Source organism: Podarcis vaucheri (genome assembly GCF_965113315.1).
Source record: "Podarcis vaucheri genome assembly, chromosome: 17".
NCBI classification, from domain to species: Eukaryota; Metazoa; Chordata; class Lepidosauria; order Squamata; family Lacertidae; genus Podarcis; species Podarcis vaucheri.
In genome coordinates this window covers 35,780,434-35,808,379 of record NC_138755.1, presented here as the reverse complement: position 1 = coordinate 35,808,379, position 27,946 = coordinate 35,780,434, and the positions used below count along the sequence as shown (strand labels likewise).

Here is a 27,946-nt window from a genome sequence, read left to right as displayed (position 1 = left end):
ATCTTGATTTTATTCTATGAACCGCCCTGGGTATAGGGCAGTATATAAATTTAATAAATGTCATAACAATTAATAAATGCCGCCCAATGTCATCGTCACTAATCTGACTTAACACTCATGTATTTCGTGGTTTTTACGTCTTGATTTTATTCTATGAACCGCCCTGGGTATAGGGCAGTATATAAATTTAATAAACGTCATAACAATTAATAAATGCCGCCCAATGTCATCGTCACTAATCTGACTTAACACTCATGTATTTCGTGGTTTTTACATCTTGATTTTATTCTATGAACCGCCCTGGGTATAGGGCAGTATATAAATTTAATAAATGTAATAACAATTAATAAATACCACCCAATGTCATCGTCACTAATCTGACTCATCTATCACTAGAGCTCCTGGTTGTCTTGCTGAACCGTTTACATTCTTAAACATTCATTTATTCAAAATGTTTCTATCCTGCTTCTAGGGCGGTATATAAATTCAGTATAAATTCTCTTTCTCCATCTCCTTCACGTACACACCTTTAACACACACACACACCCGTATTACTATCTCTGAATTTATTTTCTGGCTTGTCATAGTCTTGATATCTGCCTCCCTGTGTTGCTGGTGCTTACAATCTAAACTCTGAATGTCAGCATCTAGTGCCATATGCCTGATAAATGGCATCAATCTTAAATGAATTTATTGGGGCATACATGAAGGCCTGATGTGGGGGGAGACCTGGAGCAATGAAGAAGAAATACCTGTCCCCAACCCCTGATTTTTCTGCTGTTTTTCTTTCCTGATTTATTTAATAAAAAAGTCACACACTACACTGCTAATTGTTGAAAACCTCAACAAATGATAATTATATCGTTTTATCTGTTTACGAACACATAACAAGCACATAGCCCTAAACCATAATTTAGCATTGTGTGTGAACCAGATGCAGATATATAAAGTAATCCTAAGCCGTTAATTCTAACAAGCTTTCTAAAGCTGTTACCCATCAATTTTGTTCCTATTTTGATTGATAATAAATAATAGTTGTTATAAAGTATTATAAAATGTGTTCCGTGAGCTTCAAGTAATTATCTAGCAACAGCCTTGCAGGATAGGATAGTATTATCCCCATGTTGAAGATGCAGGGGTAAAGTTGGAACCAAAGTTTCCCTGTGGGCAAACTTCATAAACACATGTCATCGCAATTTTCCTGTAGTATGAAATCAGAACTTTTAAAGAACTTGGTACATAATGGGCATTTCCATGTTCTAGGTCTTGAGTGGCAAGGCTTTTCGGGGTGGGCCAGCTGACGTGCATATGAATCACCTATGCCAGATGAATTGGGAAAGATATAAATGTTACATTCTTTCATATTTTACAACACTTTAAAAACAACAACTGAGGAAGCTGCTCTTGGGAGAAGTGCACTATATCAATGCTCTTTTAAAACAAATGACAGCATTTGTTTTTGACAAAATAATCATGGGGGGCAGCTGTTCACAAAGTGGGGACTGTCTCAACCTGTATGCGTTGTGTTCTCCTGTGCTTGCCATCCTCACTTGGAGATTCCGTGACGTGGTCAGTTGGCCCCTATAGACTCTACCTTGTGATGTTTGTAAAAATATTTGATAGCCCTCTCAGATTCTACCTATTTTGTCCAGTTGACTGCTTATATCTACAGTGGTAGGCAGAACAGAACATGGGCAGCATAGAAACAAATCATGAGCCTCGTTTGGACAACAACACAAGCCAGGTTCTGGCTTGTTTAATCCATGACAGGGGAGAAGCACTCCAAGAACTCTTGGACAGCATAAACTAACATGCTGCTCATTCACATTAAACCATGGTTTATGGTGATATGCAAACTGGGCCAATAAAACGTGGTTAACAAAATGACTTTACTGAATATGCTGTACCTTCTAACTGTGTATTTTACTTGGTTGTCTTAAAGGAATTGTTTGGAATTAATAGGAAGCCCCTCTAGCAACAGCAAGAATAGTTACAGCCACTTAAACGATAGGCTACCCAGCATACTAATATTAAAGGAATGAATTCATAAAGTGTAGTGTATAGCCTCAATGATAAAGTTAACAAAACATATTCATTTGCAGGAAGGTAGATTAAAGCAGCATATCTTTGATACATTTGGTCAGGGCAAGTATTTTAACTTGTCAGACAGCGTAATCCTCCTTTTCTTCCCCTTTGCACTATTTCGGGAGTTCTCCTTCCCCTCAAGCCAATTTTAGAAGGCAGGATGCCCTGTTGCACAAGTGAAGTTTTTGCTGACAGGACTCATTAGTGGAATCTCACCCCCCAGGCTCCACATCCCTGGTTTATGAGGTTAAGGGTGGTTCCACTCTGTTCATAAAATCAACATGATGATGTGTTAAGAATACAGGTGTCACACCTCAAGCAATAAGTCACCTATTTCCTGTGTCGCGTTCTAGGCGTGTATACCTAAACTGAGATACCTTTGCCAAAACTGTACTTTGGAAAATGGAACATATCAATAGATCTGTGAATTTGTCTCCTCTTGAGTTAGCATGCATTTTGCAATTTTTTACTGCATTATGTTTGCCAAGCCTGTCGGTTGAAATTCTAAGAAGTTGCTGATGCTATTATGTAAATTCAAAAAGAAAACCTCTTCTTACAGAGAACTGACATTTTTATCATTCTTTTCATTCGAGTAACTCCAGCTCATACATGAGTTACCCCATTTTGTCCTCTCAACAACCTTGTAAGTTATCCTAGTCTTACAGAATTTCAGTGCCCAAGGAATGTCGCAGTGCAGGTGAGGATTTGAATTGAGGCATCTGTGGTTAAGTTGTCAGTGACTACTGCTGGTTGTGTTGCCTTTGATGCCAGTAACGGGCAAGGCATTTGCTCATCTGATGGGGAATGCTTGTTGGGTTAGCAACCAAACAGCTTTTTGGCTTTGCTGTAGCAAGTGGCTTATTTCAGAATCATGGAATCACTGTGCTTTCTTCTTTTGTGTTGGTTGTTGACTCTCAAATGCTGAACACAATGGTATTGTATTTTTGCTTCTTAATGGAAGAGGTCAAAAAAAGGAGAAATGCTGACTTGCATCTTAAATTCTAATGACATCGCTTTTCTGTTACAGGTGAAAATGCAGGAAGCGGATTTAGTTGCAAAAATGCTCCGAGCTGTTCTGCAATCCCATAAACATGGAGTACCCTTTTCCCGTTTGCAAGCAGAATATAAATCATTAACTGGAGACTTGATTCCCTTTAAGCAGCTGGGACATTCTAATTTAGAAGGATATATAAAAAGCATCCCTGGAGTTGTTAGGGTTGAAATTAGTAAAGCTGGTGAGGTAAGAAATGCATACAGTGCTTCATAATTGTGTGTGTATTTTGGCTGTAAAATGTCATAGAATCATAGAATCGTAGAGATGAAAGAGACCCCGAGGGTCATCTAGTCCAACCCCCTGCAGTGCAGGAATCCTGACCACAGCCATCCCTGGGTGGGCTCGAACCACCAACCTTCTGGTTAATAGTCACACTGTCCATTGCACTACCAGACGAAAGATTAATGTTGCTATAGGGCCTTTTGCTTCTTTACATTGATTTTGCTGCAAATCAAATAATGCTTCACCCGGAGCAAATTTAATTTGGTTATGTTCATTATAGTGCACAGTTGAATGTAATTTCTTTAACTGAAACACCCCCTCCGCACAATGGGAGTTGAAATTAATGAGAGTTCATTATCATTTGGAGGACCACAAGTCCCCCACCCCACTGCTACAGCATTTTCACCTGAAGATCTGTGTGTTACACTCATGACAGCACCTCCTCTACAAGCAAAATATGCAACATTTCAACATTTGAAGGGAAGGGCACTAAATTCACATCCTTCTTAAACAGACTAGGTATCGTGTTACATATTTGGGAGCCAAAGACTGAAAACAATGTCCAAACAGCCATCGTCTTATCACAAATTTTGATTACCGAATAGGGCAAATCAAAATCTGCATTAGAATGAATTGCAAAGCTTTGCAGGGCTTTAGCTTTCAGGTGGCATGGCAAAGCCTTATACAGTACTTTATAGGGTGTAGCTCACCCGTATCTCTTACGCATTGGGTACACTATTATTGCACCTTACCAAATGAATGCTGTAGCAGTGGGAACCTGTGGTCCTCCAGTGCTAATGAACTCTCAACTCCCATCATCCCTGTCCATTGGCCATGCTGGCTGGAATGATGGGAGTTGGAGTCTCAACAACATTTGGAGGACCACAGGTTCCCCACACCTGCTTTAGCACATTCTAAGCTTCATGCAGAGAGTCTGAGGTGGCTTTCAATGAGCAAGTATCTCCCATAAAAGTCATTGGTAAATCTGCGTGGCGCTGTGGTCTAAACCACAGAGCCTAGGGCTTGTCATTCAGAAGGTTGGCGGTTCGAATCCCCATGACGGGGTGAGCTCCCGTTGCTCGGTCCCTGCTCCTGCCAACCTAGCAGTTTGAAAGCACGTCAAAGTGCAAGTAGATAAATAAGTACCGCTCCAGTGGAAAGGTAAACGGCATTTCCGTGCGCTGCTCTGGTTCGCCAGAAGCGGCTTAGTCATGCTGGCCACATGACCCGGAAGCTGTATGCCGGCTCCCTCGGCCAATAAAGCGAGATGAGCGCCGCAACCCCAGAGTCGGTCATGACTGGACCTAATGGTCAGGGGTCCCTTTACCTAAGTTTCATGCAGCGAGTCTGAAGTGGCTTTCAATGAGTAAGTATCTCCCATATAAGTCATTGGTAAATCTGGTTCTCCATTTTTGGTTTCCTCTTTCCTTGATCAGGTGACCTGTCGTGCGGTCATTTGCCAGGAGACTGCACAGATTGCTCAGCTTGTTGCCTGCCAGAGAACTTCCCAAAAGAAAACTGGTCGGCAAGTGAACTGCAGCATGAGGCTGAAAAGAACGGCTCCATTTGCCTCGGTTGGTAAGTTTGTCAGCTGCAAAACACCACATGGGTATATGCTGAATTAATCAACCTTAAACTCATCACTTGCAGAGCTTCTCTATTGTTGTGATTCTGCTGACTGAAATAAACTACTTACAGTCTTGAACAGTCATGTTACAGGGCAGTCTGGCTGACTATTCATGGTGTGTCTTGAAACTGCACATAAGGAAACTAATATTGGAAAGAAAAGTAGGGGCTTACTTTTTTAATGCAGAAAGACAATAGTCTGTGTGCTTTTTAACTGTTCTCAACAAGTTTAATTGACCCTAACAACTCTGTAAGTTGGCTGTTATTAACAACCCCCTGTTTTTGAGTGGTGGGACCTGAAATACTACCCCCCCCCCCGAAAAAAAGACTATATTGCATGAGGAAACATTAATATGCTGCTTTATACATAGTCACACTTAGTTGTCTGGCTTAGTTATCTTTTGCATCTGTAGCGATCACACACAGGGCCCCCGGACGTTTGACGGTCTATTGACCCCGTGCCGCCTCTGCGATTGCTTTTTCCGCTGCCACCACCCCGTATTTCACGGGGACACACGGAATCCAGTCAGTTGTTAACATAAATAATCAAGTTTATTTTTGAATGCAGGAACAAGCTTATGGTTTCAGTTAGTTTTTCTTGACAGTTTCTTAATCTTAGTTCCTAACAACTTCAAACTGATTATTCCCAACTATCTATCTGACTCCACCTAACAATTCCTCTCACTCTCTCACAATACAATTCGACCAGCCCACTGCCTTTTCCCCCCTCTTCCTTCTTCAACTCCCAAACCTCACTCTTAACTCAACTAACTTCAACTCCCAAACCTCAACTCTCCACTAACTCAACTTCAACAAAAACTTTCAAAACCTCCCACTCTAACTTGTATCCCCCCCTTGCATTCTCACTGGCCAATCGCATCACACCTATTTTAACCCTTTCCTTATGACCCATCCTAGGAGGCAAACACCACAGCATTTTTTTGGTAAACTTAAGAATTTATGTTGAAGTGCCCCAAACCGTAGGTAATCTGAAAATGAGAGCTGACATTTTGTGTCTTGCATCATTGTATTGCAGGCAAGCCAAAGGGTACTCTGCGGAAGCCAGGATTCATGCATTTCACAGAAGAAAGCAGGAGACCTGCACTCCCACTGCTGAGAAGCAAAGGAAGCTGTGCTGTTGTTAGGCAAAACATGAGCTCTGCATCGTATCCTCTGCCTCTAGAATTTGGGACCCCTCTGCAGAAAGAAGTCTTAAATCAAGGACACATGACTGTGACAAACAGGTTAGAGTTCCTCTTGTTGGAAAACTTACTGGGTATAAACCAGCTGATATGCTTGACACCACTCTAGAATCTCATATGTTCAGGGAGGAAATGGCCTGATTGTATAGAAAACTGTCCTAAACAAAGCGTCAACATACACTGAAAATACTATATCACTATTTGAGAGAGGCAAGCACTCTTTTTGCCATCTTTTTGCCTTTCAACCCTGGGGTTGCTGCCCTTTATTTAAGTTTCCCATTTCTTTAAATCATTTTTTTTCTTAAAAGTTTTCAACATAAAATTCAATGAAAGTCAAACTGGCCCGTTTCTTGTGCTTTTAACTGCCTTATGAAAACTTACAAGGGTAGGAGATGGAAGGAGGAAAGTGTGTCCAACAATTTTGTAAATTGGTGTAAATCTTAAGAGATTTTGGTGGGGTGAGGGGATGCATGCAGAATTGTGTCTGAGCAGAGTAGCCTGTTTAAAATGGTTATGACTCATTACATCACTGCAAAAATCCTAGATATGATATTGTTAGTATTATCAATTATTTATATACCACATTTTCTACAAATTTAGACTCGGAGTGGTTAGTCATGTTAGCAAGGTTAGATCATGTGTATCTGTGTGTATGTGCACGCACACACACTTAGTCTTTACTAAACAAACATCCATAGGACCTTTGCACGCTGACTCACCTTTCTCACTTGCCCCAGATTCTTCTATGTTTCAGAGGGAATAAACTAATGTTTAAAGCTGCACCAATAACAAACCATTAGTTTTTCATGCCTTCTCTCTCCTGTTCTGCAGCAGCTTCTGCACACACATCCCGATGATATGTTACTGTAACTTTGAGATGAATGAAAGGTTAAGACCAAGCCTGTCAGTTTGCTCATTCAGTTAGAGAAGGTTAGGTTCACTCTATGGATGTTGTACATATTTGAGTGTCTGCTTGTTGTTGCCGATCAGAAGGTTGGTGGTTCGAATCTCCGCAATGGGGTGAGCTCCCGTTGTTTGGTCCCTGCTCCTGCCCACCTAGCAATTCAAAAGCATGTCAAAGAGCAAGTAGATAAATAGGTGCCGCTCTGGTGGGAAGGTAAACGGCATTTCCATGTGCTGCTTTGGTTCGCCAGAAGCAGCTTAGTCATGCTGGCCACATGACCTGGAAGTTGTCTGCAGACAAACCCCAGCTCCCTTGGCCTATAGAGTGAGATGAGCACCGCAACCCCAGAGTCGTCCGCGACTGGACCTAAAGGTCAGGGGTACCTTTACCGTTACATTGAATATGGAATTCTTGATGAAGACAACACATACTACCAGGAGTGAAATACATAATTGTGGGAACCTACTGTGAAGTATTTGTGGGGCTCACAAGTTCCACAAGTTTATTAGTTTTTCAAATTGAGTATCTTAGGATGCAGCACTTTCAACTAATATCAAACAATTGAGACATTTGCAACAATTTCAAGTTATACACAATATATTTTAAGTTTGTACAGTAGTTTTTATATGCATTATTGATATGCATTAACCCGAGGTATGACTGTACTAGTTTACTGAAATTAATGTATGCATTTGCATTAAACCAACTATATATATGCAACTTTTACTCTTCTTAAGGACAAATACATGGCTAGGAAGACTGGGATTTTTCATATGTCTTTCCAAAATTATTTGCTAAAACTTTTGAATTCATATTCACTGCAGAAAAATTGGGCCAGTGATATTTCTCTGCTGCTTTTTTTAGCAGGATATTTATGTCTAGATCTACAGTATACATGAGTGAAATGGTCTGTAAAAAGTATTGACAATTTTGGGCATAGACCGATTTAAAATATTGTCAGTAGCCTGTATTGTGTTGTCAGCTGAAACAGTACTGCCCCATTACTGCATCCTTAACAAGAAAGCGGATGGTTTTGATGCTGAAATTCTGCTGATTCAGTATTGTACTTCAGCGCCCCCGCCCCAGCATCCCTAATTATTCCTTTGACTGACTAAAATCCAACTTGGCAAGCTCAGCTGCTGTACCATCACTTCTCTTCATGCATTGTTTGTTGCTGTCATGGGTCATCAAATCATGAGTCAGATAATGTTCTTGCTTGGTCCATCATTTAGTTTATCTAAATTTTGGAATGGTTTGATTGCCTTCATAATCCTCCCATTGTGTTTGTAATGCACGGCCAGGAAAAGTAGCTCATGAAAACTGCTTGTTAGATTTCACATCACTTTTCAGGCAATTATTACATCCCAAAACCTCTCTCGTCCGTTTAGAGGGAGAGAGAGAGAGGTTTTGTCATCAGACTTAACAATAATAATACGGAGGGGAGAGGAGGGAGATCAGTTCTTCAAGGTCAGAACAGAGTAGTGACCTATATAAGGGCATGCATACCCAGATGGGGCCAGGCTGGTCTTCCCTCTCTGCTAGGGTTTGTGGTTGAATAGTGGTTGGTGACTGTTGTGCCTTTGGCTGCCGGATAGGGCCAGAATGTCCCATCTCTGCCCACCCCACCCACTATCCTACTGCATTCAAAGAAAAATTGACAGTTGGAGCCAAGTATTCTTTCTAGTGGAGAGGGAAGGTGGGAGGCAGGGAGTGCCTTCCGGCTGCTCCTAGTCTGGCCCATAGATGGGACCACACTGGTCTCCCCCCTTGCCGCAATGTTCTTCTGGCAGGCAAGAAGAAATAGACCGTCTCCGTGGGTCTATGTTCCCCTGGGCACTCCCAGACTCCCCCAACTTACCTTTCCTTTGCCTCTGCAGTCCCAGGCCAACTTTGGCCTATTTGCCTGGGGGAGTGTGTTTAATGGCCCGAGACTTCTGAATAGGTAACACGTCTTCATTGAGATGAAAAGTTTATTAGAAATAGATTCAGTCAGTCAGTCTAGAGTCGTGAATATAGATACGAGAAGGAATAACAGGATGGAGCAGATGTGGGTGGAACTTTGTTAGGTGTGAACCATTGTGGCATGAAACATGGAGTGTTTGCTTTCACCTTGATCCCCCAATTAATTCCTCCATGATCAGGCTTTATTGTTGCATACTCCACAGAACGAGTGGTATTGACCATGTGGGACATACCGTATTTTTCCGTGTACAGTGGTGCCTCGCAAGACGAAAATAATCCGTTCCGCGAGTCTCTTCGTCTAGCGGTTTTTTCGTCTTGCGAAGCAACCCTATTAGCGGATTAGCGCTATTAGCGGTTTAGCGGCTATTAAAGGCTTAGCGGCTAAAAGGCTATTAGCGGCTTAGAAAAAGGGGGGAAGCGGAAAAAATCGCAAGACTCACAAGACGTTTTCGTCTTGCGAAGCAAGCCCATAGGGAAATTCGTCTTGCGAAGCGCATCAAAAAACAGAAAACCCTTTCGTCTAGCAGGTTTTTCGTCTTGCGAGGCATTCGTCTTGCGGGGCACCACTGTATAAGACTAGGGGTTTTTAACCAAAAAATTAGGTTTAAAATTGGGACACGTCTTATACACGGGTAGTGCTGAGGGGTGTTTTCTTAATCTGGTGTCCCCAAAAATAGGGGGTGTCTTATGCACGGCGGCACGGAAAAATACGGTGTGTTTGAATGCTCTCCCGCAAAATGTCCTAGCAAGCAGATTTAAAACAAGTTTCCCATGGATATGGCCCGTGTATTTATTAAACAATGTTGCAAATTTGACCACTAAGCCCAAGGTACAAGTCAATAAACTCAATTTATCCTCGTTTCATTCTTTTCATTCTTTTACCCAGGCCTTACACCTACTTGTCACATTGTATATATGTTTTCCATATGTATTCTTTTTTACTCATGGGAAGTTCTTGTTTAAAATGCCCCCTTTAGGTCTTTTTTTTTTTTAAAGACAGGCATGTTGTGAGATTCACTGGACAAAAAAAAATACAAAGAAAAGACATTTTAATTTGACATATCTGGTAGAAGCCAACCATTCAGCTTTGAGATTAAAATGTAGCACAACCGTATTTATATTCAGGTTATTTAATACTAACCAAGTTATTCCTGAATTTGTCCCATGATACTGTTTTGGGTGAGGTGGATCCACATTCCGTGCTCCTTGTATGAGGAGGTTCAAGCCTGGGTGCCACAAATGAAGTATTGGCAGCACTAGGCTTCCAAAAAGAAAAGGAGTCCCTATTGCTCCCTAAGAAAAATGCAAAAATCAAGTTGGATTTTTATTAGCTCTAGCCAAAATAGTCAGTAGATTCCCTAGAAAACTCCGTGTTTAAGCAAAGCAATGAAATGAAATGCTGACTTGCTGTTTAAGTTGCAGTGAGCAATCCTAAAATGGCATGTAAAAGGAGATATCACCTAGTAGATCGCAGTCTAATTAAGTCTGCTATGCAGCATTTGGAGCTGCTGTGACAATCACGGCTGAACTCCCCCTTTTTGAAAACATGAAATCTAGCACTCACCCAGAGAAGGCTGGAGGCTTGGCTTGTGGAGAAGTCAAAAGCCTTTATTTTTACCTTTTAGTTGGCCCTAGTAAAGATATCCCCAGCTGTGGAATTCACCTAAATTGAGCCATCTAGTGGTGAGATATGTTTTGTTTGTGAAGGTAATAAATGCCTCTCAAATACAACCTTTCCTGTAGTGGATTTGCTGTGTTAGTAGCAGATTATAAACTGTAAAGCAATTTCAGAAATTCTGGGATAAGATGGAATCTCTAGGGACAGTGTCCAGCACTTCTGCTGATTTCAGTAGGCTTATTCAGTTTATGCTTGTGGATCTTAACCATTGTATCTGCTATGGGTCTATTGGAAGGAAATACTGTAGCTCAAAAGGACAACATGACAAAAGCCAGGTACAGAAGTGACTTTTCAACAACTTTGTATGCAAACAGACCTGTTCCAATGTGCCTATTTTTCAGTCTACAAAATTTGCTACCAGACTTTGTGGATTTTGCTAGAGAAAGGAGTCAATTTGCAGTTCTGGCTTGCAGAATATATATGAGTTTGCCATCCATAACAGCTTCACGTAGAGTAAAATGGTTCTCTTTTATTTAATGGGATGATTGTCCGTAAGCTTATCTGTGCAGATACAAGGACATGGCAGCAAGCAGATGCTTTTACAGTGGTACCTCGGGTTACATACGCTTCAGGTTACAGACTCCGCTAACCCAGAAATAGTTCTTCAGGTTAAGAACTTTGCTTCAGGATGAGAACAGAAATCATGCCGCAGTGGCAGTGGGAGGCCCCATTAGCTAAAGTGGTGCTTCAGGTTAAGAACAGTTTCAGGTTAAGAACGGAACGAATTAAGTACTTAACCCGAGATACCACTATACTTATATTGAACATATTAGCTTGTACTTTTGAAAAGTGCAAATCAAATCATAGTAGTTTGCTTTGGGATTTTTAGGCTTGATAGAAGAGCAACACTTCCACCACGATTTCAGAAGGAGCTTCAGGGTCACCCGTCAAAAAACGTACCTGTGGACTTCAATGGTATGTTACCAGAGGGCCACAAAACATTGACTGCTAAGCCAAGCCACACTTCATGGGTGGGCGGGTGGTTTTATGTATTTAAACAGAACTCATGGTAAAATCAAACATTTTGGTGTTCATGCAAGCAGTTCCATTGGACATAATTCTGCTCTTAATACCTAGTAAGAAAATACATAACTTGGCAAGGTAATGTAGAATGAATAGACGTGGATTATCAACCAAGTAAACATTTCCTAAAAGCACCAACCGTTTCAGTATATACTTCTTAGACTGCTCCTGTGCTCGGTTAGTTAGGAGTAAGCTCATTTAAACTTGTGGTTTACTTCTGAGTAAACATGAATAGGATGATGCTGTAAAGGACATTGTTAAACAAATGCTTAAAAGACTGTCCGTTCAGTTAGAACACAACCTTTGCACTGGTAATTAAAAGCCAAAGTATCTTTCCAAAGTATTATGATTGTAAAATGTTTGCTCATTGTGAGCACCATCAAAAGATAGAGAGAGAGAAGACCCTTGCCCAACCCTGCAATATTAGTTTCCTCATTCACCTTTTTAAGTGGCTAGGTGGTTTCCTTTTCGTTTAGTCTAGCTATACTTGAAATATCTCAAAGCTCAGTATGAACTGGGATTGAAAATACTTGCAAGCTCAGATAAAGAAATGAAGCTCAAACATATTTCCTACAAACTTGATATTTACCGTATTTTTCGCCCTATAAGGCGCACTTTTCCCCCTCCAAAAATGAAGGGGAAATGTGTGTGCGTCCTATGGGGGGCGAATGCAGGCTTTCGCTGAAGCCTGGAGAGCGAGAGGGGTCGGTGCACACTGACCCCTCTCTCTCTCTCCAGGCTTCAGGAAGCTCTGCGCAACCCTTGGGAGACTGGCGCGACACCGGTCTCCCAAGGGTTGCACAGCTTCCTGCATTCTGAAGCCTGGGGCGCGCTGAAGAGCGCGCCTGGGCTTCGCGCAGCTCTCTGCAAGCCTGGGGAGACCGGCACGACTTCCCGCCGGGCTCCCTAGGCTTGCGGATAGCAGGCTGTTCTGGGGGCTGGGGTCGGGGGAAGCTTGGGATTCCCCCACGCCAGCCCTGTGCCTGGGGGGGGAAATAAAAAAAAAATCTTTATTCCCCCCCCCAAAAAAAAAAACTATGTGCACCCTATGGGGCGAAAAATATGGTAGCCTGATTAGTTTCCCTATTGTGTCATCATCTTTAGAGCGTTCACTCCAGGGAGAGACAAAGGAAGGAACCTTTGACAGAGCAGGAAAGAACAGTTGCCATGGTGATGGTTGCCAGTATATTTTTTATGTTAAGAGGATGCCCAGCACAGAGAACTCTTCCATAGCCATCTTCAGTGTAGTGTCTCAAACATACTGTTGTTTATATGAATATGTTAACAGATTGAAAAATTAAGCCAGTGTTCTAGACTATTTAACATTTGTATATTTTATATTTGTATATTTATAACATTTGTAGCTTTTATATTTAATGTTGAATATTTTAAAAGGAAAGTTTTAAAAAGCTAGCTACCGGCTTGGAGGATTCTGGTAAGATTGTCATAGCCACCAACAAAAAGGGATTCAGCTAGTTGCTACAGTGGCGCTGTGGGTTAAACCACAGAGCCTAGGACTTGCCGATCAGAAGGTCGGCGGTTCGAATCCCCACGACGGGGTGAGCTCCCGTTGCTCGGTCCCTGCTCCTGCCAACCTAGCAGTTCAAAAGCACGTCAAAAGTGCAAGTAGATAAATAGGTACCGCTCCGGCGGGAAGGTAAACGGCATTTCCGTAAGCTCCTCTGGTTTGCCAGAAGCAGCTTAGTCATGCTGGCCACATGACCCGGAAACTGTCTGCAGACAAACACCGGCTCCCTCGGCCAATAAAGCGAGATGAGCGCTCAACCCCAGAGTCGGTCACGACTGGACCTAATGGTCAGGGGTCCCTTTACCTTTTTACAAATGTGCTGCTGCTGGACTAGATCAATGGCTTTACCTTGTATCCTTTTAAAAGAAGAAATGCTGTCTTCCAAAAGTTTGTGTTCTTGCTTTTCAGAAAATGCAAAAGAAATGAGACAACTCGTGCCACTTCAGCCTCCTTATCCTTCAAATACCGATATATATGAGATTCAGAGAAGAGTTAAAGAGATTCTAAATCAATGCCACAATGGAATATGTTTATCAAAGCTACCGTATGTGTACAGAGAGACTTATCGGGAGGACTTAAATACAGCCTTGCTCCCTCAATTTGAGAACTGGCCTCACATTTGTGTGGTAGGTGTCAGCTTTTACCAGAGTGGATAAGAACTGGTTTAGACAAATCCCATTTCTTGGTTTGAATAATATTTTTTTAAAAAATCAGGTATACACAATATCTCATTAAATATGGGTTTAACTGCAAATTTTAATTTAATACAAAAAGGGCCTACACAATCCCAGCTAAAATATGACACTCAACGCTGAATTAAATGTTGCTTTTCTATGTGGAACCAAGAATGGTGGCCAACTGCTGAGGTTAAGCAATATAAATGATGCTAAGGCTGCAATCCTCTATTATCTAGCTGGCCACAAAGGATCTGTGGAAGTTTCCTAATTAAACAGATACAGGCTCAAATACGAAAGTTTGTGTTAAATCCTAATACAGCCCAGGAAGGCATATAATTCATTTTGGATGTCTTCTTGACCCCAGTCAAGAATGCAACTTGGAAATACCCCATTTTCCTTTTTGGCTAATAAGTACTATCCTTGCTTCTGGAAAGTTCTAGACACTCCCCCCCCCCCCAGTTGTAGACATGTTTACTCAGAAGTCAATCTCACTTTATTCACTGGGATTACTTCAAAATGAGTGTGCATAGGATTGCAGCTTTACACTTCAAGATTTTTTCATGTGCAAAGAGAAGTAAAATATGTATGCAGGTGTAACTTTGCCACGTGAAGGCTTTGTGGGTTGTATAGCCAAAGGGCTTCAGTTGTGTTCCTAGGGTTGTACAGTGGTGCCCCGCAAGACGAATGCCTCGCAAGACGGAAAACTCGCTAGACGAAAGAGTTTTCCGTTTTGGAGGTGCTTCGCAAAACGAATTTCCTATGGGCTTGCTTCGCAAGATGAAAATGTCTTGCGAGTTCCTGCTGGTTTTTTTCCTCCCCCCCCCCTTTTCTAAGCCGCTAAACCGCTTATCAGCTGATCCAATCAGCAGATGAGCCGCTAATAGCGCTAATCCGCTAATCCGTCAATGGACTTGCTTCGCAAGACGAAAAAACGGCTAGACGAAGAGAATCACAGAACGGATTCTTTTTGTCTTGCGAGGCACCACTGTATAAAGGCTTTATTCCGGCCCCGTTCAGGCATTCAGTTCACACAATCAGCTGTTGTGTGGAGGGGGAGAGCAGGGCTGCATCCACTGGTTCTGTTGGCCCTACTGACCGTACGTCAGCTGTATATGTGCAAAATTGTGTTATTTTTAGAATATGTAAAGATGGTTTTCTTGTGTTCAGAAATGTTTTTGCTTTAAAAACCTGTGTTTCGTTCTGTGTTCATCTCGTGTTTACCACTTTGACGGCTTTATGCTGTTAATAAAATGGTTGAATCAGCTAAATTTGGCAGTGAACGTTTGCAGAGGGGCGGCTGCTTCTTATGCATAGGAGGCTTCCCCTTGTAGTGTGTCATTGTGATTGTGAAGGGTTGTGCTCCACAAGGAAAAGCAATGCAGATAAAGCGGACGCCCAGGTGGGGGTGGGGGGCAGAAGTTGTGCTCCTTCTCTCCTGCTCTGTGCAATTATTTGTGTGACTTGAATGCCTGAAGTCAGTTTCAGTTGCATGCTAAGTTAATGGCTATAGTCACTCAGGATGGACAGTTGTTTTTTAAACAGTAAATTTGGAAAGGAGACAGCAATTGAACAAATCGTGTTTACATTTTTTATTTGTTTTTAAAAAATGCATCCGTACTTGCTTTTCCAGCATATCTAATGCTACTCCTGGGAATAATCTAAAAATAGCACTAGCCTATAATCTGCAGCAGGGGTAGGCATTGTGGTGCCTACAGTTATTGTAGACATCACCTCCCATCAACCCTGGTTGTCTCTGGCCATTGGCAATCCTGACTGTGGCTGATAGGCCTTGTAGTCCAAAAGCTATAAAATCATCCATGTTGACTACCTTTGATCTACTGTAAGCCAATTTCAGACTGTTCATTTTGAGTGCTTTTCCATTTTGCATGCAATAAAGGTAGATTTCGCCCTCATTTAAAAATGCTAATCAGAATGCATATATGAGCACACATATGGTTTTCTGCTCTTACATTTGCCCTTATACTCTTAAATGGATATAAGAAATGTTATTTATAAGTAACGTATCAGCATGTTGACACACCAGCCAGTTTTGGTGGAATGCAGATAAGCTATATTCTTTTTGCTTTCATCAATCTGTAGCCGTACTGAATGCTTCTCAGTTCTTAAAATATGTGAGCATCTTAGCACAAGCCTAAGCACACTTTGAAATATTCTAATCATCTCCTCATTTATACCCAAATACACACAGGTCCCAGTTCCCAAACGCAGTGTGTTCCCGGGAATTGTTCATAACTCACATAATGAGTCCACAATTTCCATTGGTTCCTATGGGAACATTTCTAATTGGGGATTTGTCCAGTCTCTCCCCCTGCCCTCTCTCCACGGTTTCTTCCTGAAACAGCTATAGCCAACCAGCAGAAGAGACAAAGGAAAACTTATTTATCTGATCTCCCCCCCCCCTTGCATGGTTTCTTCCTGAAAATGTCTGCCACTGGCCAGCAAAACACAAGCAAGGAAGTGGGCAAACACTTTGGGCATAATTCTTTGTTTGGATAAGTGAATTTTCACATAGTGAGAGGGTGGGTAGCAGGACCTGCGTGTAAACACATGTATGAATAACAGCAAGCTTCAGTTGTTAAAGATAAGCAATGTTTGTAAGAGGGACACCTTGAGCAATTGAACAGTGCTTGACCATGAGCCCCACCTACTTTCATAAGGGTGAGATTATTCCCGCTTTAAACTACCTGGAGATCTAAAACTAAATCAAATCCAACCACAGTTGGAAAAGCACAGTAGAATTTTTTTTTCTGTTGAGATGAAATAAACCTGTGCTAATTTGACATGGTTTTTAGTACAGCTGCAGAAAACAAAGCTGTTTCATGTAGGGGTGAGTGAATGTGACGAGGTGGTGAAAAAAACCAAAAGGTTGGTCAAAACCGATGGTAGTCAGTGTACTTAGAAGTAAATGGCCCGTCTACAGACACATGTGGAAACCTCTTTTGAATTGCCCGCATTGCTCCAATTCAGTAACGTAGCTGTTTTTGTAACCCTCCTGCTTTCTCTCAAAAGACAGAGAAGGTATGTTCTGGTGGCCTTAGGGATATATTCCTCTACCCTGCTGCAAAAACACAGCCTTTGGTGAAGGGTGTCTCAAGCCAAGAAGGAAGCCTTCAGCCCCCCTTAGTAAAACAGACTGTAGAGACCAAAGTAGATGCGCCCCAGGAGGATTTCAAGCAGAAAATTGCCGCCATCTTGTTAAAATATTCCAATGGCCTTTGGGCGAATGCTCTCCCCAAAGTTTATGAAGACACATACAAAGCACCATTACCTCACGATATTCTGAAAAGTCTTGACGCCCTCTCGGATATATGTTCAGTGGATTATATATCTGGCAACCCCAAAAAGGCCATTCTCTATGCAAAGTCGAAAAAGCACACAGACGAGAACCAGAATGTGACTGACAAAACCCATTCAAATGAAGTTCTAGCGAGACCAGCCGAGCAGCATCCCACCGTGATCAAGCACGAATCCCAAGAAGAGTATTCGGAGAACATGACTGTGCCTCCGTTAATTATCCCAGCAGAAACATCACCATCTGTGCTGGTGGTGGAACTGAGCTCGACAAATGAAGTTGTTGTCAGGTAAGATTACTGTCCCGGTCTTCCCTTATACTCCTGTAGTAGTGCAATGGGGTTATCTCTTCAACTGTCAGCACACCAGCCATTCAATTGAAGGAGAACAGATTAAGAAAATGAAAAATCTAAAGATTTACTCTGGTGTTCACTTTAAAAATACGGTCTGACAGCACCATCTTGTGCATGCCTGCTTAGAACAAAGTTTCATTAAGTCTGTATAAGAGTGCACATTCCATTTGTTATCAACATGTTTAAGCTTAAAATCTCTTAACTGAACTGAGGGAGCCTTTTCTTCATGAAAGAGTGGCCAGAAGCCAACTTCTGAGGTTAAACATTGCAAATGGCACAAGTATTTAATAGTCCCTTGGTCCAGTAGGAAGTTCATAATAAGTATGAACTTCCTATTGGACCTAGGGATTAGTAAATTTGAGGATGTAGATGACACATTCCTATATTGTTGCAGGATCCTCCACTGAGCCCATAAGAGTACAAGGTTGTGTTCTTAGCCCTTAGACTATCTAGAATGTGTTCAGTTGTGAAATTACTGTTATTTATAACTTTAACAACCAGATATCATGGACAATTCACTTGTTGAAACTTTTTTATTCAGCAACTACCATCTCTTCTCAACATTTATTGGAGCTCAATCCCATACATATTTACTCAGAAGTAAATTCCGCTTTGTTCAGTGGGACTTGTTATCCAAATAAGTGTGTATAGAATTGTTTCCTTAGCCTTTGAGTAAGTGATTTTGCTTGCCGTCCTCGCATGCCCACACACTACCTTGTCAAGACGTAGACAAAGGGTACGAAAAGTATATGCATGTAAGCTCCACAGCCAAAGCATTGTGCATGTAAGTTACATAAAGGCTTTGCTTAGTTGCAGTCAAATACGTTTTGTTAGAGCTATCGGCTAGTAAGTATGTGAAAGAGAAAGAGCTGTCATTAATTCACTTAATTTGCACTCTCTGCCTTGGCTCTCTTTTGGGAAGAGAGGTGTCTCTTTTGAGGCGTCTGCCACATGCGGTTGATTTGCAGTCTTGTGATGACAGATTGTCATAAGCCACTCTTGCCTTGGGACAATTTGGCATACAGTCAAACCTTGGTAGTTGAATGTAATCTGTTCCGGAAGACCATTCAACTTCAGAAACATTCAACAACTGAGGCGCGGCTTCTGATTGATTGCAAGAGCTTCTTGCACACAAGCGGAAGCCACGTTGGACATTCAGGAGGTGAAACGTACGATAATGGAGGCATTCAGGAACCGAGGTTTGACTGTATCAACAATGGAGTCCATTACATGCCTGTAATGTTGCTTTTGAACACTTGGACAAATTATGAATATTGTTCTAAAAAAAAACCAACCAGCAATAAAAGAGTTGGTGTAAATATTGGGAATATGTGAAATCTTTCTACTCTTTGCAGTATAAATATTAAGATCAGACTTGCAGTGAAATTGGATTTACACACACCTATTCTCTCTTATTCCTGCCAACCTAGCAGTTGAAAAGCACGTCAAAGTGCAAGTAAATAAATAGGTACCGCTCCGGCGGGAAGGTAAACGGCATTTCCGTGCGCTGCTCTGGTTTCGCCAGAAGTGGCTTAGTCATGCTGGCCACATGACCCGGAAGCTGTACGCCGGCTCCCTTGGCCAATAAAGCAAGATGAGCACCGCAACCCCAGAGTCGTCCACGACTAGACTTCAGGGGTCCTTTGCCTTTTTTTTTTAATGCTCTCTTATGTGATTCCATACATTCCTGTTTCAAGAAGCAAGAAAGTTGTAGGATGACACACTTCAGTTTAAGAGGAGATCTAAGGCATTAAAAAAACTCACTTGTGCACAAAATAGCATGTAAACTATGCCTTAATATCTACACCATGTATATGTATTCCACTGTGTAAGTGTGCACTCTTAGAATCTAGCCTCCATGCAGCCTGCACTAATCTGTTTCTACACCCTTTTTGCCTTAAAATTATTCTGGGGAAGGGGGGAGATGTTACATAACGCCTTATGTAAACACTTTTGCACTTGTTACCACTTTTGTTGTTGTGATTTATACCAACTATCATTTCTCCTTGAAATCCTGTAGGTATGTGGGCAAAGACTATTCTGCTGCCCAGGAATTAATGGAAGAGCAGATGAAGGATTGGTATGGTCGGAACCCCTCAGGTTTGCAGATACAGTCTCCTAAAGTTGGACAGGTTGTTGCTGTGCCTGCAGTAGAAGATGCTTGGCTGCGTGCACAGATTACTTCGACAGACGGCAATAGGATAAAGGCAAGTGCATTAGGTTTCTGTGGTAAAAAGGGTGTTAAAATCAGATGAAAGTGCTGGTCTCTCAGTTGATTGCAATAGCTGCCTTGGACACTTCTTACAAAGTGGGAAAGTAGGATAGTATTTGCTTAAATAAATAATAATGATAATGTCTCCCAAGGTTTTTTTGGGGTGGGTGAGGAGTGTTAAATTCTTCTAAGGCAAACCAATAATTGCAGCATTTGAGCTCTAGCAAATGACCAAGAACAGAGCCTTTCTGGGATCTCAGCATAGTAATACGATGCAGTGATTTTTTTGTTGGGTTACAGTTGCTCTCTTTAGATTCAGATGAAAATGGAGCTGTGGATCTTTTATATCTGGTCAAAAATCCCTTGCATCTACTGCTTCTGCTTACAAGCTTGTAGTCAGTAGCGTTTGAGAGAGGGTGGGTGGGGTCCAATGTTCCTACTGCAGTCAGCAAAACATTAGGGGGTTCAACTGACTCAGCCACCAGATGTATTTGACTTGCATCAGTCATGTGTATAAATTCAGAAACTGGCCAGGGAAGAGGATCACTGCTTCCCTTTCATTCCAGGATCCCCAATACCTGCAAAACAGGCCAGCGTGGCTGGAGTGATGGCAAAAAACCTCTCTCTCTTGCCAGCTCTCACCTAAGATGTTGATGTCAACCCCCTGCCCCTGATGCACTGTTCAGTCCCTCTTGGCTTCTTTGAGCTGAGGAGCTGAACAAGGAGGGAAATAGAGATCAGGTCATACAAGTGCTTGTGGATTTTACTGACTGCAATTCTGTATGAGAAGAAGAAGGGATCAGTAAGAGAGTGGCTACTGCCACATCCTCCTTGTTCATGGGCTCTCCCCAGCATACTGACAAGTGGTTATCTTCTCATCTATACACTCGGAAACTTTAAACACTACTTGGGCGACTTGTTCTTTATATATGTGGGGAAAGGCTTGTTGTGCCTCCGATGAAGGATTAGGATTTCTGCAATAAGGGCATTTCCCTGTACGGATAACATGGTAAGTGCCCTTCCATCAGCCTCAACTGTAAGTTGCGAATCTCCATGTGATTTCATAGTATGTATGGCTTAGGATGGCAGCTTCACATATGAAAACAAACATTCAATTTTTCACTGCATGGAGGCCTATAAGGAGGGATCTTGGATATTCAGGGCCAGATTCAGCTAACTAGTCCCACCAAGGACTTCCACTAATGAAGCAATGCTCCCCCACCCCGTTGGCTCTGCAGGGGTCAGGAAAACCCCTGGAACAGTGCACAGTAGGGAGGAGAGAACAAATGGCTCTATCAGACAAGCATAAATGCTTGCATTGCTGGAGCAAATCTAGCACTCTGCTGAATTTCTCCCTCGGGGATTTACAGTTAACTGCGAACTATGGCAGGAAAAAGAACAGGGCCAACACGTTGTAGCACCAGTAATGTGACCAATGAATAAGTCTTCCTTATATAACATGGCTGTGTCTTTCTGCCTTTGTTCCGTCACTAGGTATGCTACGTTGATTATGGCTTTAGTGAAACCATTGAGAATACCAGAGTGTGCAAACTAGCCAAGCAATTCTATTCACTGCCGTTCCAGGCTTCAAAATGCAAACTAGCAGGTAAGAGATGCGCCTTAGCCTTCAGCATGACTACAGAAGCAGTTTGAATGTACTACAAACTAGGAGCAGGAGGGAAAGAAGGCTGTGCCTAACTCCAAATATTGCCAGCTGGGATTGTAAAGGACTGCCCCACCTGGCAGTGCCATCTTGCAGCTTTTATAGTAAAGAGTGGGTGCAACAACATAAAGAGTGGTGGGTCTTCCCTATGAATATGTTTCCTTGCAATTTGTACTTACTCCAGTGGAAGGTGTGTGTCTTTTTAAAAAACAAAAAACCTCTGGTATAGTAAAGTCTCATCTGGATTTTTTAGACGTGCATGTTCTTATTTGGTGCATTTTAACTTTGCAAACAGACATGACAGGAAACGATATTAGTGTATCCAGTGTGATGTAGCGGTTAGAGTGTTGGACTAAGACTGGGGAGGCTTGGTTTCAAATCCCCACTCATCCATGAAGCTCCCTGTGTGACTTGGGCTAATTGTAGGTTAGGCAGAGAGATTACATCACAGGGTTGTTAAGAGAATAAAAGGGGAAGGAACTATGTATGTTGCCTTGAGTTCACTGGAGGAAAGGCAAGAAATAAATGTAATAAGTAATGTTTTGTTGTTGTTGTTTTTAAAAGTAAAACATTGCACAAGATGCATGGGACATTAATGACGGCATAGCCACTAGGAGTCTGAAATTAGAATTTCTTCTTTGTATTCCTTGAAAGAGCATCTCTCTGTTCTACAAGCATCTTTTTGTGGTGGGGGAGATGACAGCCCATATGAAGCATAGTGTGGTTTCTGCTTTTAAAATATAAGCCTATATCCCTGCAAACATTTTGATGATGTATCAATTACTGTGTAATTTCTCACATATTTTGTATAATTCTGATTTGCTAGGTCTGAGGAGGAAGTCTTAAGAGTACTGAAGCCCTGCCTTGTACCACTGGAAATCTTAATCGGCCACCCTTCTTTCTGACTTGCATGCCTTCAACAGGCATGCAAATACATTTTTAGAGTAGTAAGAGTTACAGACTTGCTTAAAGCAAGTAGCTCTAAGGTGCAGGGAGACTCAGGTGATGGTATACATTAGATGGACAAAATAAGCATCAAGAGAAATCAGGTCCACCAAACAAGTGGAACGCTCCCCCGTTTTTGCCATAAGCAATGATAGTCCAAGCAGCCATGCAGAGGCAAGATCTCTTTCAGAGATGTCCACAAAACCTACACTCTCCTCTTGACTGCCTTGCTTTTAGGGTTAGAAGCCTTCTCGGATGACCCTGTCATGGTGAAAGTGGTGGAGTCTCAAACCTGTGGCAAGATATTTGCTGTCGAAATACTAGAGAAAAATGACATTCCCCTTGTCATCCTGTACGATACTTCAGGAGAGGATGACATCAACATCAACGCTTCTTGCCTGAAGGCACTTTGCGATAAATCTCTTGAGCTTCGCCTTCAGGTACTGTTTTCATCTGCTTGTAAAACCAGTAAGATGAGTTGAGAGCACTTAAGTTGCAGCATCCCAAATGCATGTTTTGTTTTTAACAGGTAGATGCGCTCTATACAAATGTCCGAGTAACCAATGTCTGTTCGGATGGAACTTTATACTGTCAAGTGCCATCAAAGGGCCTGACCAAACTCTCTGAAGCTTTGCAGAAGCTGGATAATTACTTCCACCACAAGGTGAATCTTGCTTTTAATTTTGGTTGCCAACTGTACCTTCACAAAAGTCACCTAACAACCCCTTTGTTCACAAATGAAGAATGCTAAGGTTCCTAATCAGTCATTCTTGCTGAGTGAACACCACACACTTTTGCTGTTCACATACTTACTAGCTGCCCAGCTGTTGTGTCTTGCAGTATTAAATATGTGCACCATGCAGTACTGCATATTTTCATACGTGGAAATCCTTGTCATGTCAGGAAAAGTAGTTCAGTCCTGAAATCCCCAAAGCAATTTTCATGCTCGTGCCTTTTTACAAATAAATCCAGCTTACATTATCCAGACCCATATTGTGCAATAAAATAAGGATCCTCAGTAATAATTGTTGTTTTGTTTGATTAGGCCAACTATGCGCTAGCCGTTTCAGGACAGGTGATCCCATAGAGCACAGCTTACCAAATTTGGGTCTCCAGCTGTTGTTAGACTACAACTCCCATCATCCCTCACTTAGCAGGACCAGTGGTCGCAGATGATGGGACCTGTAGCCCAGAAACAGATGGAGACCCAAATTTGGGAAAACCTGCGAAGAGCAACCCCAGAGGCATTTTTGTAGCACTGTATATGTCTAGAAAGTACAAGATGCATATTTTCGGAGATTGATAGTGATGCTTGTTCCTGGCTTCTCGTGGTTCTTAATCGTTTCTCTGGTGCTTCCCTTACCAGAGTGGAAATCTGAAGGTAACTCATCAATGTGTGTGCTAGTATTTTGGGGAAGAAATCTATATAGTGGAATTGCTGCAGGTAGGGTTAGGTATGTTCTCTCTTTTGGTAACTTGCTTGAGCTATACTGCACTCCTTACCTGCACATTTGGCTGTTGCATTGTGACTACTTAAAAAGGCTTTGCTTCTTTGTTCCAGCAGGTAACAGAGCATTCGGTATCGCTCCCCTACTGTGGCAAGATCTGTCTCCTTAACTGTAAAGGAAAGTGGGCACGTGTGGAGGTAGGGCATGTGGTGTCACTAACAAATGAACTGCAAAAAAGGTTCAAATATTCTAATTCTCTGATATTCTAAATGGGCTACTTATTTGTGCATTGAATTCTAGAATAAAATTTGGGGTTTTAGCTACCTTGTACTATTTAATGGGTTTAAGCATTGCCACTGCCATTAGTTAACAATAAGCGCACAGTTTGTTGCGGTTTTCATGAGCCAGTTTCTGGTGAAGCAGAATCCTGACAGTGCCATGGGATGGAACAGTCTCTCCCATTTCCCATATTATTATAGGAAAGAGTTTTAATTGAGTGAAGACTACTTCAAGCTTAAATATTTGAGAAACTGGCAGCTAGTGAAATAAGTAGAATGGAACCCAAATAAAAGCTAAAAACTAGTTGTGAAATGTTTGCTGATCTTTTGCTTGCTGCTTCTCAGAGATGGGTGGTAAGCTGCTGTCTGCAATTTATACTGATCTCAGTAGCTGACATGTCCTTCACCTTCAGATTTCTAAGAAGCTTGGTTCCTTTTCACTGTGAAAATATATACTGTATTTTTCGCCCTATAGGACGCACCGGCCCATAGGACGCACCTATTTTTTTTGGGGGGGGGGATAAAGAAAAAAAAATATTTCCCCCAGCTCTGCTTCAGTGCGCCCCGCGCTCCAGGCAGCAGGCTGCTATCCGTAGCCTAAGGAGCCCTGCGGGAACTCTCGCGGGCTCCCCAGGCTTGCTGATAGCTTCCTGAAGCCTGGAGAGCGAGAGGGGTCAGTTCTCACCGACCGCTCTCGCTCTCCAAGCTTCAGCGAAAGCCTGCATTCGCCTCATAGGACGCACACAAGATTTCCCCTTCATTTTTGGAGGGGGAAAAGTGCGTCCTTTAGGGTGAAAAATACGGTATATGGGGCTCCCCACAAAGCGGGACTTGCATAGTCCAGGCTCTGAATGCCAAACCAGTAGATGTGGTTGGATTCAGCTGTGCCAGCATCTAGATGGGGGGCTTTTTTGTATTGTGCCCTGGTTTTGTTTCATTGCCTTGTATACTTACCTAAATGCGACACTGTGACATATTTATTTACTTTGAGAAGATGTTATTGGATTGCAGTCTGTGTCAGCCCCAGCCTACATGGCTAATGAGGAGAGTTGGATTCACCTGGAGGGTCACAGGTTCCTTATCCTTGGTGTGGACCACTGGCTTGAACCTTTCTATCTTTCAATGGGAAAGAGTTCTGTGCTAATAAGATGCTTTAAGCCCAGAGCTTTCCAAACTTTTCAAGTTGGTGATGCACTTTTTGGACTTGCAACATTTCACAACACAGTTTTGCATCCTTTTGCGATACAGTCATTCAGTTTTATTAGCCAACTGGAGGTTAAATTTACCCCTTTCCAGCCCCTAGAGGAGCATGGGCAATGTTTGCACATCACACTGCAGCCAACACAGTAATGTGTCGCGGCACAGTTTAGAAAGCTCTGCTTTTAAAGTCAATCTGAATATGCATTATGCTGTCTACAGAATTGCAGAGATGCTGACTAAGGCCCCAGCCTCAGGGTGCCCAACGGCATGTGCACATGACATCGTGTTGCATGCACATGCTGCCGCTGCTCTCTGGCACCACTTCTGTATTTCCATGACAGCGGAGAGGGGGGTGGAGCACGTCCGCGCCTGTAGTGGACTCCAACAGAGGCCCTGTGGTGGAGGCCCTGGTAATGCTGGAGAGCCAGAAGTCAGGCAGCAGGTGAAGGCTGGGCACCCACAGTGAAAGGTTTGTGGGTGCCCAGGCACCCAGGGCCCAATGGAATTGGCGCCAGTGCAAGATTGTCTGGTGAATCTTAGGCGGCATGATGATCCTTGGACTGCCTAATTGCTTAAAGGACCATTCCCACCATGATCTTTCATAATGAGCTTTCAAAGTGGGCAACACATATTTCCTTTTAGACCAGGGCTGCTAACCTGGCCTGATTCAGCCCACCCAAACAGATTTTTATGGCCCCCAAGACCCCACTGGTTTTGTTGGTAAAGCGATGGGGAAGTAGTGTGTGTGTGTGTGCGCATGCAAGAATGTGCATGCGGCAGTGTTGGGTGACCACACCGTTGCATGCAACCTCTGGAAGGTTGGCCAAGGATGAATGCAACCCTCAGACACAAAATGGTCAGCCACTGTTACTTCATACAGGCTGGATTCAGTTCAGCAGGGATTCCCGCCTGCACTCCCCCAAAATTGGCTCTGGGGGGTATACCCTCAGAAGGGTATGCCAGGGAAGAGAAGAGAGTTGGTTCTACCTGGCAAGCTTCCACTGACTGAAGGATAACCTTAGCACAACACTGTATTCCACTCTGTGTTAAAATAGGTTTCTCCATTCTCGTATTTTGCTTCGTTTCCTTGATGCAGATAACCAGTGTTCATAGTAGCCGGGCTCTTGACGTACAGTTTATGGATACTGGAACAGTAGCATCTGTAAAAGTAGTAGAGCTGAGAGAGATTCCCCCGACGTTTCTGCGTGAAGTCATTGCAATACCACCTCAGGTATGAATTTTCGTTAATCGCTTACTGTTCCCAGGAGCTTGCTGTGTAGACATCATCCGTGTTACCCACGTGCATTTCCGTGTAACCTGAATATCATTGTAATTATATTGTATGATCGTTTTAGGCAACAAAATGCTGCTTGGCTGACCTTCCTCTTAATATTGGCATGTGGACTCCAGATGCTGTGCTTTGGCTGAGAGACACAGTATTAAATTGTCCTGACTGCAGCATTAAGGTAAAAATACGCCCGTTCATTGCTTAAAATTCAAGGGTGTTCTTGAATGTCTCTTGCAAAGCCAAACTGTACCACTCTTAGTTTATGTGCTTTGCTTGTCGCAGTCATAAATATGGAGCCACCATATCTCCATATGATATCATCATGTACCGCTAACCCACAGGTCTTCATGAGAGCAGGAGGAATTGTGATAATGTAACAATTAATTACATTTACAATATGATTCTGCTGCAGATTTTTTTTTTTTTTTTTTTGAAGCAAAGCGTTAACCATAGATGTACTCTAAGGGTTACCAGAGTCCATATTTTTCTCTGTTAAAAGCAAAACAGCAGACTTAGGTTGGAACAGTGCAGTCCTTGGCTTCTTCCTTTTTGCTGATTTGAGAATTTCCCCAGAATTTTTGCACACCTTTTGTTCTCTTTGTGAACGTGCTTTCCTCCTGGGCACCTGAGTGTTTTCCTTCACACCCTTGCAATACTGTTTTCAAATTGAGGATGTTGACATCATGATGTCGGGGAGCCCTAACACTGAGGTTCACAACTACCAGTCGAAAGAAATTTATCTTTCAGGAAACATGCTTACAGTGATCAGATTTTTTTTTTTCTGTCCCCGTATTATTATTTTAAAGTGGTGGCCATGCAACACACTTCCATCTCATCCTAGACTTCAGTACCATCGCGGGTGTAATGAAAGCTAACTTAGAAAGTATAGTTTTGACTTGGAAGCTTAGAACAGTAGTAAAGACTGAGCTCTGGGCCAAAAAGTCCTGGGATTAAATCTCGCCACTTGCCACATTCTCTCTAGATGCCCGGTCTTCTTTAAGTCTTCACCCTGTCCCACCTGCAATATGGGGATACTACTGAATTGCACAGAATTTATTTAAGGTTTTCTGAGAATAGATATAGCACATTTTGAACAGTCAAGTGACCTGTCTCCTCCTCGGAGCTCCTTTTCCCTCCTACTCCTGCCCATGTTACTGTTGACAGAGGTTTGCTGCTTCAGTTGTTACTCTCTTGCTGTGCTTACCAATGAATAAAACTAAGATCCAGGTGAATGAGTGTGTATTACTTCCTGGTCAGTGAATGATCTTCACAAACTCTCTGGGAAG

General features: G+C 42.4%; 1 protein-coding gene and 1 long non-coding RNA gene across 5 annotated transcripts in view; both read left to right on the top strand.

Moving 5' to 3' along the window:
* Nucleotides 1–27,946, top strand: part of TDRD7 (tudor domain containing 7) — a 35,127-nt gene that overhangs the window by 742 nt on the left and 6,439 nt on the right. The window contains exons 2-14 of one of the 4 annotated variants that reach the window (XM_082204628.1): nucleotides 3,113–3,325; nucleotides 4,798–4,939; nucleotides 6,024–6,231; nucleotides 11,563–11,648; nucleotides 13,693–13,910; nucleotides 16,992–17,563; nucleotides 19,647–19,833; nucleotides 21,333–21,444; nucleotides 22,684–22,886; nucleotides 22,976–23,110; nucleotides 24,011–24,091; nucleotides 26,469–26,603; nucleotides 26,728–26,838. In XM_082204628.1, the coding sequence (XP_082060754.1) occupies nucleotides 3,119–3,325; nucleotides 4,798–4,939; nucleotides 6,024–6,231; nucleotides 11,563–11,648; nucleotides 13,693–13,910; nucleotides 16,992–17,563; nucleotides 19,647–19,833; nucleotides 21,333–21,444; nucleotides 22,684–22,886; nucleotides 22,976–23,110; nucleotides 24,011–24,091; nucleotides 26,469–26,603; nucleotides 26,728–26,838 (2,397 nt within the window). In that variant the 5' untranslated portion in view covers nucleotides 3,113–3,118. Of the gene's footprint in view, nucleotides 1–3,112; nucleotides 3,326–4,797; nucleotides 4,940–6,023; nucleotides 6,232–8,779; nucleotides 9,036–11,562; nucleotides 11,649–12,944; nucleotides 12,999–13,692; nucleotides 13,911–16,991; nucleotides 17,564–19,646; nucleotides 19,834–21,332; nucleotides 21,445–22,683; nucleotides 22,887–22,975; nucleotides 23,111–24,007; nucleotides 24,092–26,468; nucleotides 26,604–26,727; nucleotides 26,839–27,946 lie in introns of those variants that run through there. The other 3 variants (XM_082204627.1, XM_082204630.1, XM_082204629.1) reach the window with 3 other exon arrangements.
* On the top strand, nucleotides 13,917–15,229 carry LOC309522134. Its single transcript, XR_014214893.1, has 2 exons — nucleotides 13,917–14,629; nucleotides 14,957–15,229. It is a non-coding gene; the product is annotated as an uncharacterized lncRNA (long non-coding RNA).